The sequence below is a fragment of the Grammomys surdaster genome, unplaced genomic scaffold, assembly GCF_004785775.1.
Source record: "Grammomys surdaster isolate TR1022 unplaced genomic scaffold, NIH_TR_1.0 195, whole genome shotgun sequence".
Lineage (NCBI taxonomy): Eukaryota > Metazoa > Chordata > Mammalia > Rodentia > Muridae > Grammomys > Grammomys surdaster.
Genome location: NW_021604640.1, coordinates 1421036 through 1433835, shown reverse-complemented (window position 1 = coordinate 1433835; position 12800 = coordinate 1421036). Strand labels below are relative to the sequence as shown.

The following is a 12800-nucleotide window of genomic DNA, read 5'->3' as shown; positions in this document are numbered from 1 at the left end:
AAAATAAAATAAAATAAAATAAAATAAAATAAAATAAAATAAAATAAAAAGAAAAATAAATAAATAAATAAGTAAATAAAAATGAAAATGATAGTTGAGTTGGATCTTTCTTTAGGCTCTGGAACAGAATCTATTGTAAGCTTCGTTCATGTCTTCTGGTAATTTGCCTACATCTGTACTTTTATCATTTACAAGCTCCTAACTAATATACACATTAGTAATTCTGAATAACTTGTATAGTAAGCCAAATCATTCTTTGTTAATCAAGCTGGTATTTGATATTCTTGGCAATCTGAAAGTCAACATAAATTGTATACTTCGCTTATATAAACTTATGTATTCATGTCAAATGTATTACAGACATACACCCAAAAACATTTACTTGTATTTGTGATGAAACGACTCCAGTATTATTACAATTGAACTTGAGGGGAATTAAAATTAAATATTCTACCTATCAATAAAATATTCCACTAGTTAGAACTTCAGCGATTTCTTCATTCTTTACAGAATTTTTTCTATTATTTTCACATACTTTTAAGATTATTTCAGAATATTTATTTTTAAGTATCAGATATTTTTTATACAAATGTGCACATTATATTTTATTTTTATATTGTTTGTTGTTCCCAAACAAAGTATTTGTTTAAATATTAATCCTATGTTTTAGGGACTTCTCATTATTAAATATTTATCATGAATATATTTTTTCATATAAACACATATATAAGTATACAAATTATGTTAATATGTTTTTCAAACATGATACACTTCATATGTTTGTTAGTTTATTAAGAAGAAATATAATAATAACAAGAAAGATAATCTACAATTCAATGTTTCCATGTAATATATTTCATATAGCTTTTCATAGATACCCTTATCTGATTTGGTCATATATATTTAACCATGAATAAATAATGGTGGCTTGGTTTTGTTAATCTATTTTTTCTTAATGTGGCATTTTGTCCTGTTAATGTAAGTGTATAAATTTTCAGATGAAATAATATAAAATTAGGTTTTGAATTGACATGTAATAGATTTGGTGTTGTGAAGATAGAGGTTTTCAGTTGTATTCTGTTTCTAATCAAAAGTATCCATAAATATCAATACATTGATTTTATAGATATCACCAGACTAAATTTGGTGCTGTTTAACTTGTTTATTGAACATTCTAGAAATCTGTAACATTTGTCCAGTTTGCTAGGCCTTTAGTAATTTAAATAGAAGGTACATATTTCGTATAATGTTCTTACACTTATGCTACTGTATTTGATTTTATACATTTATAAATCCAGTTTTACCCTGTATATTGCTACAGCAAACAGTAAGTTTTGTGTAAAGAAGTTTTTTCTTTTGTTTTGTTTTGTTTTGTTTTTGTTTTTTTTTGTTTTTTTTTTGGTTTTTTTTGGTTTTTCGAGACAGGGTTTCTCTGTATAGTCCTGGCTGTCCTGGAACTCACTCTGTAGACCAGGCTAGCCTCGAACTCAGAAATCCGCCTGCCTCTGCCTCCCATTGTGTAAAGAGTTTAAATACAGTAATGTTTAAAATGCCTTCATTACTTTAATAGATTTTAGTATAATTTCTGCATGTAAATTCTATTTGTGTATAATGATAGTATTGTTTTTTCTAATTCATATATCTTTGCCTACCTCTATTTTCTATATAATTTCCTATGTTCATAAAATGTTCAATATAAATATTTGATAGCACATATCTTTAGCAATTACTAAATTTTAATACAAAAAATTTAAACACTTCTATATAATATGTGAGTGTCATGGGGTGTTTGTTTTGTTGTTAACTACGTTGATCTGCTTTTTAGATTTATTTGTTTTTATGTTTATGTATGTTATATCTACATACTAATTCTATACACAATATGAGTTTAATGACTCTAATGGCCAGAAGACGGCATCAAATTCTTTGAATCTGAACTTAGAGATAGTTGTAGGCCACCATATGAGTAATGTCAACCAAATTCAGGTATTCTGTAAACAACATAAGTGCTCTTAACCTCTGAATCAACTCTCTAGTGTCTAAAGAAAACATCTTTACCATAAATCAATTAGCTTATGAATTATTTTTCCCACTTCAATTCATAAATGTCTCTAATTAGTCTCTTCAAATTCATATTTCATCTTTATTCTGATAAGTCTTTTGTTAAATAATATTTGATACTCAATTTATAGGTTCTCTGACATCTAGATGGTAACTAGATTTTTTTTAAAAAAAGAGGAATGATAATCCCAGCACTTGGGAGGCAGAGGCAGGCAGATTTCTGAGTTCAAGGGTAGCCTGGTTTACAGAGTGAGTTCCAGGACAGCCAGGGCTACACAGAGAAACCCTGTCTCAAAAAAACCAAAAAAAAAAAAAAAGAGACATGAACTAGTTATAGTACCCACCACTCCTGACAGTATGTAGAATGTCTTGTATATGGGGTTTTTGTGCTGACTATTGTAATAAATTGTTTGGGGTTTTTTTTGTCTTTCCAATTTTCATTACTGTGTATAGAATCTATGTTCTATATTAATTCTTTTTTCTTTTCATTAATTAATTTATTCACTGTGCATCCCTATTGTATTTCCCCCTCTACTCCTAGTCTCCCCTGCCCCCCTCTGCTTGACCTCTGAGAAGGAGGAGGTCTCCCATCTGTATGAATCCACCTGCCACATCAAGTCACTACAGGACTAGACACATCCTCTCCCACTGACACCAGACAAGAGAGCCCAGTTAGGAGAACAGGATTCATAGACAGGCAACAGAGTAAGGGTATGCACCTACTCCATTTATTGGGGACCCACATGAAGACCAAGCTGCAAATCTGACACATATATGCTGGCAGGGAGCCTAGGTTCAGCCCATACCTGCTCTTTGGTAGTTCTATCTACAGGAACCCCCAAGGGTTCACGTTAGTTGACTTTGTAGGTCTTTCATAGAGTCTCTATCCCTTCCAGGTAATAAAAGTTTATTATGTTGGGCACAATTTATTTTTTTCTAATATGTCAATTATAATAATTAGCAAAATAATTAAAACATAAAAATATGAAATGTCATGATATTTCCTGAAGTCAGGGAGTAAAAAAATGTGTATATTACTAATTCTATATTTCAAAGCTAAACTTAGAAATAGCCCACTGGGCTAGGACAAACAAAATAAGTTAATGGAATGAATAATAAAAAGAGAAAATACTTAATGGAAAAGTGATCATCAGTATATGGGAAATCATTTAAGCAAAAATGACCATACCTCATAAAATCATAATCTCAGTCTTTGACCTATAGAAAGTATGTCTATAGTAAAGTATGCACAAAGGGATAAATCTGGAAGATAAAGAGAACGAATAAATATATCAGTGTGTTTTGTAGATGATACTCCACCTCTATCATGTTACATGTCTACCTACTTATTCTACTATCCCTTCTCAAATTATGGCTGAAGTTGACACTTAATACAATTTCTGAAGGGATATAGTAACTAGTCAAAACTTTGCTAGAAGGAAGAAGCTGCATTTCCCAGGAATTCCTACCTATAAGGTTAAAAATAATAAAAAGGCACAATGAAGAATCCTGAAGAGAATTAACTGAAGATTATCACCATTGTCAAAGACATATGAAGAAATCTGCCAGTGATTTACCATGGCTGTGTCTCCTTTGTAAGTTACTATAGAATGACTCTTGAGTCCAAACAGCTTTTCAGATATACTGGCACGAGGGACCAGATCCCAGCCTAACAGAAATAAAAATCCTAGGGCTTTTCAGAAGCCCATGTGATAAGGCAGAAGAAAGCAAAGGAAAGTCCTTTAGAGAACTTAGGAGCATGCGCACTGTTGTACTGATAGTGCTGCAAACCGGACATGACGTTACAAAGTGAGAAATCTGTGACGGAAGACTGGTGTAAAGCTGCCAAAGCTAGTGTACAGAAAACTTGAGAGAAGGATTGTCTCAGGTACTGCTGATTGTTAAAAATATAATTCTAAATAAGGATGTAGGGGATTATCCCGCATTGAACAGAGGCCATCATGGCACAGATCAGAATCTTGCTTTTGCCATTAGGCCTAATTGAGCCTTCTCTGGGCTGTGATAAAATACAAATTTAGAAGTGTGATTTGACTTGGAGGCCTTGCTTCAAACAAGGGAGGTATCCTTAGAAAACATCTTCTGAGGAAGTATTAAGGAATCTGCTTTTGTATGGTAATGGCACAGCCAGGGCCCAGTCTTTTGGGCAGGATGCACTGTGAGAAAATGGAGGCCTTGGTCTGATAGACTTACTAATGGGTGCATATAAGGGAGAATAGGAGGTTTAATCCTTATAGACACAGGCCCCAAGGAATTATTTTGGGTTTTGCCTTCTGGAAGTAGCCACAATATGTTGTGGTTTGGTTTGTTCAGTGGACTGTCCCCAAATGACATTCTAGTGTATCTTTAAAAAGAAAAAAAGAAAAGAAAATTATTTAGCCATACCTTTAATTGTAGCACTTTGGAGGCAGAGGTAGGTGTATCTCTGTAAGTTCAAGGCCAGCCTCTTGGACAGATTGGGTTCCAGAACAGCCCGGGCTGTTCCAAAGAGAAATTTTTCTTGAAAACAAAACAAAAACAAACTAACCAACCAACCAAACAACCCCCCCCTTCAAAAAAATAAGGCAAAAGAAAGATTTTAATTAGGTGTACTGTTATATGTATGGCATATATATATATATATATATATATATATATATATGAATGAATATGTGACTGTAGTTACCAGCAAATACCAAGAGAGAGGTGTCAGATCTCCTGGAACTAGAAGTATATAGGCAGTTTGTGAGACACCTAATATGGGTGCTGAGAATAAACTACTCTTATTAACCACTGAATATTCGTTCCAACATGGCATTCGAGGGTTTATTAGAAAAATATGGTCTTTGGAGTGGAGGTTAGATGTTATTTTTTTAATATTTGTTTAACATTCATTGCTGGGCATACTATGTTTGGATCAAACTTACCTCCCATTATCCTTCCCTTAATTCCTCCCACATCCCTACCACTACTTTTTCCTACTGACTTCTTGTTTTTGTAGTTGTTCTTTTAATTTTTTATTTAATTTCTGAGGTAATAATACATGTCTTCCTTCCCTTTCTGTCCCTTAAATGTTCCCATTTGCCCCAACTCATTCTCTTTCAAATTCATGGCCTATTATTTTGTTAATTACTGTTGCACACACAGGCGCGCGTGCGCGCACACACACACACACACACACTCACACATACACACACACACCATACACACATATATATTCCAAAATATAATCTACATAGTCTAATGTTACTTGATATGTATGTTTTCAGCACTGACCATTTGGAAATGGAAAACTAAATGATATACTATTCCCTGGGAAAGAGAATTGCTCTTGCTTAGTATTTCTTCATCATCTGTAGTTCTTTGTGTGCTGCCTTGTAGGCTTTTCCCCATTCACTTTTGTATGTCTCTTTGAGTCATCCTTTTCAGCTCATGTTGAGCAGTCATGTTGGTGAGAATTTATGGGTCTCTGACATTACCAGGAGACATAATCCCTCAGAAAACTCCCCTGATCTTCTAGCTCTTGCAATCTTTCATTCCCCTTTAAGTCTATCCATCCCCTGTGGCACATTTCCTCTGACAAGTACACACTTTCTTTTTTTTTTTTTCTTTTTTTCTTTTTTTATTGGATGATTTATTTACATTTCCTATGTTGTCCCCTTACCCCATCCCCCACCACCCCCTCAGAACCCCCAATCCCCTCGCCCCTCCTCCTTCTTCTCTGTGGATGTAACCTCTATCTACACCCCCCCACTCCCACCTCCCCACCCTCAAAATTCCCACCCCCTGGGGCATCCAGCCTTCATGAGGTCAAGGTTCTCTTCTTCCACCTATGCCCAGCAGGGTATTTCTAATCATTTCAAATAGTGCCACTCCCTGGTGACTAAGCATTGAAATGTATGAACATGTGTAGGGCATTCTAATTAAGACCACCAAAAGGCCAGATGAAGAAAGCCAATAAGCAGCATTCCTTCATGGTTTCTGCTTCAGTTCCTGCCTCCAGATTGCTGCCTTGAATTTATGCTTTGGTTTCCTTCAGTGATGTACTTTAACCTGCAAGAAGAAATAAACCCTTTCCTCCCAAATTGCCTTTGGTCAGTATTTTATCACAGCACCCAAGAACCATAGGCCATGTGAATATTCAAGGAACCTCTCTTTGAAAGCTAGAAATCCACATGGACTAAATTCTCCCAAAGAAATGTTTAGCAGGGTGCTCATCTCTGGCTTTTTGCTCAACCCTAGAATAATCTGGAAGGAATAACTACAAAGAACATGCTTTATACCATCACTTCCTTTCTTATATTTTTTTAGTGAGGTGTGGCCTTTGATTGGAAGCACCGAAGCCAGACAATTAGAGGGAAGATTCAAAGGTGCTTTCAGGATTTAAGGTAAGTATTCTAAGTCAAAATTTAGAGACTTATCCACTTTAGAACACAGGTGACCTTGCAATGTCCACCTATAATGTTAGAACTTGGATACTGGAATGTACATATGAAGGATTCCTTTTTTACTTTTTTGTTTCCTAATACTTATGTAGTTAGTGCACAAACAGTACTAGCAATAGCAGAACCTTATTCAGTATTAGTAAATGATGTGTAGACATTGAATAAAAGTTGAAGAAGCATTCATTATGGTTATTAACTTCATATGCTTCACTCTGGCTTTCAAATGTTGAATTCTTGAAGAAATGGTACTTAGAATTTCATTTCTCTCTTTTTATTTTCCTGACTCAAAAATTAATATATTGTTCAAATGGCAGTCTTAGGATAAGATAGAGACGCATAGACAAGCACTACTAGGAATCTAGATTGAAACACAGATAAGACTAAGGCAGAAGAGTCAAAAGAAAACTCTAATAATATTGTCAGTCCAGTGTATGTTAGGTTTGGATAAGTATTCATCCTCTTCCTACCTGGAGATTTAAGGGGAAAGGTTTGTTTTCATAGACTCATGTCACATCAAGTAGCATAAAATATCCTAAACTGCCAAAATCAAAGTCATGGTACTGAATGAAATCTGAGAGATCTACTCTTCCAAGTGCATAGGTCTCCAAGAGCTAATATCCTCAGTTGTCACAGAGATAAGTTGGGTTTTGTCAGTTAGATTTTCTATACTCCTACCCACTGTTGTCTGAGGACATGAGAACTGGTTCTGGCAGGGAATTGAACTGGTAGCTATCAAACTGTAGAATAAGTACTTCAAGTAAAACTTTTGACTAAGGGCCAAAAGGAATCAGAATATCTGGATTAGCATAGCACTACTTAGTTTCTCTACATGCCCAAGAAGGCCCTATGTAAGACTGCCAGACTGTGATATATAGTGATTCCTTGTTCCTGTTGATTGAAGATATGCTAATAAATATTTTGTCTTAAGAAAATTATATCATAAACCAGACACTTCCATTGGTAAAAGAAAGGACAATTGTTGAGGCAGATAGATACCCCAAAACAGAATGATCTCAACAGAGCTGTCTCGCCATGGTTACAAATTATAGTAAGAAAAAATGGATGAATTGAATACCTTTAAGTTATTCCTTTGTGTTCACAAGGTCATAAGTATTTGGTATGATAGAATGTTAGTTCAACAAAAGGAAGGGGCCTCAGATATCAAGAGTTGTGGTATATAGCTTGAATGAACAATGAATAATTATGTGCAGTTAAGTATTAGAGTGATCACAAATTAACTACCCTGACACTCTGTTCATTCCTGTGAATAATTCAAATACAGACAGAGTCAGAACAGCTCAATTCATATACTAGGATCTGAGAAAGCCAGTAGTCAACTTCTGACATAGGTAAACTTAAGAAGACAAACCTACTATTTGGTTCTAAGTAAGGCTTCTAAGCATTGAGGAGATCACCATACTACTATACACACACACACACACACACACACACACACACACTTCCGTGGTGTTTAGTTCCTGCCCTTGGCCTAGAGAATTTTCAAATAAGCAGGGGCCTTACAGTTTTAGTCTTGGGAGCAGGATTTTTTTTCTTTGAAATTTTCAAAGAATTTTGATCATATTCACCCCTATTCCCCAACTTCTCCTATATCCAACCCTCTTCCATCCCTCCTCAACTTGTTTTGTTTTGTTTAGCCTATTCCATACTATTTGTACTTCCCATGTAGTTTTCAGTGTGTGTGGCCATCCACTAGAGTGTGGTCAACCTACCAAGTATTATATCCTTAAAGAAAATTTAATTTCCCCATACCAGCATCTATCATTTGTCTGTAGTTCCTCAGCTACAAATAGAAGTTCATGTACAAGTTTAGGAGGAAAACATTTTGTTATGGCACAGAATGTAGCTTTAAGCTTGTCAGATTCCATGTTGATCATACTTGTGGAGATTATGGAACCTTTTTTTTTTTATTTAGAAAAGTACTGGATACTACAGAGCCAAATATGTGTCTATTCTACACTTCTGATAATTTCATGTTGAGTTGGCTAACACTCAGCATGTCTTTTATTTTCCCATATCAGGTCTTCCCTGTGAGCCTTTATAACATAATTTTCACAAGTCTGTTGGAAGTGGCTTTAGTCATCATGACTATAACTGATTTTACTAGCTGATTACCCTCACACTCTCCCTTTCTCATTGTTGCCTTCCTGTCTATGCAGTCGCCATGTCTCAGTCTTCAGAAGAATTTGCAGCTGACCAAGGCCATACCAATGAAGAGACCCAGAAACTACAGCTTGCGGCAGCCTCCATCGATGTTGAGGAGCCGTGTTCCTCATCTCATCTTATATGTAGTAGTCTGAAGGGCCAGACCAGTGAGGAGACCCAGGTGTCCAAGGATGTGAAGGAACCATGTTCCTCCTCTCAACTTCTTATGGCTAGCAACCAGGAAGATCCTGCAGATGAGACACCCAGTACTTCTAGGGGTCTTAAGCATCCTTCTGCCTCTTCAAGCCAATCTGTCCGGGGTCTGGGTAACCAAGAGGTGCAGGGTAACCCAGTCATTCTACCAGGTCAGCCAAATACCACAAATTTACCTCTGATGACTGTAGATGGGAAAGTTGATTTCTTGGTGAATTACATGCTGTGCAAGTATCAGATGAGAGAGATGATGAGCATGGATGATATAATGAGACTCGTTATCAGAGAAGATGTAAATCATTTTCATGAAATCCTCATGAGGGCTTCTGAACGCATAGAGATGGTCTTTGGGCTGGAAGTGAAGGAAGTAGATCCTATCAATCACTGCTATGCTCTCTTTATCAAATTAGGTCTCACCTATGATGGGATGCGCAGTGATCAGTATAGCTTTCCTAAGACTGGTCTTCTGATAGTCATCCTGGGTGTAGTCTTCATGAAGGGCAACCGTGCCACTGAAGAGGAGATTTGGGAAGCATTGAATCCAATGGGTATCTTTGCTGGGATGAATCATCTCATATTTGGTGACCCTAGAGAGCTGATAACTGGTGAGTTTGTGAGGGAGCAATACCTGGAATACAAGCCAGTAGCCAATAGTGATCCTGTGCAGTATGAATATGTGTGGGGAATACGAGCTAAAGCTGAAACTAGCAAGATGAAAGTGTTAGAGTTTGTGGCCAAGGTTCATGGGTCACATCCTACTGCATTCCCTTCTCAGTATGAAGAGGCTCTGATAGAAGAAGAAGAGAGAACTCTTACCTTGCTATTACAGCAAGCTGGCCCAAGTTCTGCTCCTGGTGAAAGTTCTAGTGACACGAGCAGCAACTTCCCTAACATCTAGTACAACCAGAGATAAATTACTTCTGTATAATTTGCAGAATTTTTAGAGTTGAGGGGGAAAAAGTAGACCTAGGTTGATATAGAAAGAAGGGAGAGTCTTAGCTGCAGAGTATTTGTTTAAGTATCATGCCATTTTTCTCTCATTGTTTATCCTTTATATTTGAATGTACTTGCTCTTAGAAGCATTATTGTTTAGTTTCAAAATCTCTACTTAATGCCATTCACAAATTTAATAATGAGAGCTGTGTCATAACATAAAACTAATTGAGAAATAATCTCATCTATCTGTATAACTATCTGGGATAGCAAAACATGTGTTTCCTAAGCTTCTATCTTTTAAACATTTTGTTCTAATTATTTTCTTTGTACTTTTCCATTTCTCAGTAAAATTACATGCTTTTTGTGGAGTTGTTTACTTTATAGTTGCCAAGGGTAATAAAATTCAAGAAACTTTACCCCAATTTGTGTTCTCTTTTACTACCTAAACATTATTTGAACATTTATTATTTTTTGAAAATTATTTTACTTTACCTAGGGTTCTAGATTAAACTACCTGTAATCTATTCTCTTATAAATGTGTTGATGACGGCAGTATATCTTCTAATAGATTAAAGACAAATGAAACCTACTATTTATAGGTAAATCATCCTTATCATCCTGTTAAATGTAAATGTCCTGAAGGAGGAAAATGTAGCTGTGGTCATATGAATGTCGTCAGAGTGTGAATTTTAAGTTTTGAGGTGGAGAGAATTATGATCTAGTAATACTTGCATTTGCTACGCCCCACAGCTGACACCCAAACATTGAATATATGACTCTTTACCAGTTACTTTGTGATTTTGTTTACTTAGACCCAATTTTCATGCAGAGAGAGTTGAAAGTGTCCATCTCTGACCCCCACCTCTGTGCAGTTTAATGTTGCTAATAAATTAAGGCTTTATTTGCAAATAATATTGAGAACATTTTTATAGGTGACAGAGAATCAGAAGGCATTGGATTACCCAGTATATTACCCACTGGGTTACTCAGAAGCACCCATTACCCAGGAGGGGTGAAGTCAAAAATTATGCTGGTTAAGAGATGGTATTCACTCACTGATTATTGGATATTAGCCTAGAACCTTGAAATGCCCAAGATGCAACTCACAGGCCACATGAAGCCCATAAAGAAGGAAGACCAAGTGAGGGTGATTCGGTCCTTCTTAGAAGGAGCAACAAAATACTCAAGGGAGCAAATATGGAGACAAAGTGAGGGACAGAAACTGAAGGAGGGGCCGTCTCAAGACCACTCCACCTGAGTATCTATCCCATGTGCAATCACCAAAGGTAGATGCTGATGTGGAAGACAGGAAGTGCATGCTGATAAGAGCCTGATATGGATATCTCCTCAGAGGACTTCAAGAGTCAGACATATTCAGAGGCAGATGCTCACAGCTAGCCATTGAACTGATCATGGGGTTCTCAATAGAGGAGTTAGAGTGAAGACTGAAGGAGCTGAAAGGATTTACTGCACCATGAGGAGAGCAACAATACCAACCAACCACAGCTCCCAGGGTCTAAACCACCAGCCTGGGAGCACTTAGAGGGGGATCCAGGGCTTCAGCTGAATATGTAAAAGTGGAGGGCCCTGCTGGGCATAGGTGGAAGAAGAGAACCTTGACCTCATGAAGGCTGGATGCCCCAGGGGGTGGGAATTTTGAGGGTGGGGAGGTGGGAGTGGGGGTGGTAGATAGAGGTTACATCCACAGAGAAGAAGGAGGAGGGGCGAGGGGATTGGGTTTCTGAGGGGGTGGTGGGGGATGGGGTAAGGGGACAACATAGGAAATGTAAATAAATCATCCAATAAAAAAAATGGAAAAAAAAGAGAGAGGTTTTTAAATATATCTTTAGTATGATTTTAATTGTATATACTAATTATTGCTTAATATTTTAATAAAGATATAACTAATAAAAATATTTCTGATTTAGATAATGGTGAAGAGTTGCTCCTTGTCAAAATTGTAGGAATTTTTATATCATTAAGAATAAACCCATTGCCGAGAAGCACCTAAAGAAATGTTCAATACCCTTAGTCATCAGGGAAATGCAAATCAAAACAGTTCTGAGATTCCACCTCACCTCAGAATGGCTAAGATCAAAAACTCAGGTGATAGTAGATGCTGGCAAGGATGTGGAGAAAGAGGAACACTCCTCCATTGTTGGTGGGGTTACAAGCTGGTACAACCAATCTGGAAATCAGTCTGGCAGTTCCTCAGAAAATTGGATATAGCATTACCTGAGGACCCAGCTATACCACTTCTGGGCATGTACCCAGAAGATGGTCCAACATATAACAAGGACATATGCTCTACTATGTTCATAGCAGCCTTATTTATAATAGCCAGAAACTGGAAAGAACCTGTATGTCCTTTAACAGAGGAATGGATACAGAAAATGTGGTACATTTACACAATGCAGTATTACTCAGTTATTAAAAACAATGAATTTGAGGAATTTTTAGGTAAATGGATAGAACTAGAAAATATCATCCTGAGTGAGATAACCTAATCACAAAACAACACATATGGCATTCACTCACTGATAAGTGGATATTAGCCCAAAAGCTTGAAATAGCCAATATTCAACTCACAGATCACATGAAGCTCATGAAGAAGGGAAACCAAGTGTGGGTCCTTTGGTTCTTCTTAGAAGGAGTAACAAAATACTCAAGAGAGCAAATATGGAGACAAAGTGTGGGACAGAAACTGAAGGAGGAGCCATCTGGAAACCATTCCACCTGAGTATCCATCCCATGTGCAGTCACCAAAGGTAGATGCTGATGTGGATGTCAGGAAGTACAGGCTGACAAGAGCCTTATATAGCTGTCTCCTTAGAGGTCTGCCAGAGTCTGACATATTCTGAGGCAGATGCTCACAGCTAACCATTGATCTGTTCAAGGGGTTCCCAATGGAGGAGTTAGAGTGAGGACTGAAGGAGCTGAAAGGGTTTGTGGCCTCATGAGGAGAGCAATAATATTAATCAACCT

At 36.8% G+C, this 12800-nt stretch overlaps 1 protein-coding gene across 1 annotated transcript in view; it reads left to right on the top strand.

Annotated features, from left to right (window-relative positions):
• The window catches only part of Mageb16 (MAGE family member B16), a 21712-nt gene extending 11479 nt beyond the window's left edge, over positions 1–10233 (top strand). Inside the window, exons 2-3 of the mRNA XM_028769948.1 lie at positions 6370–6446; positions 8681–10233. Coding sequence (XP_028625781.1) covers positions 8686–9777 — 1092 coding nt within the window. The 5' untranslated portion in view covers positions 6370–6446; positions 8681–8685 and the 3' untranslated portion in view covers positions 9778–10233. The remainder of the gene's footprint in view (positions 1–6369; positions 6447–8680) is intronic.
• Positions 10234–12800: the final 2567 nt, after the last annotated feature.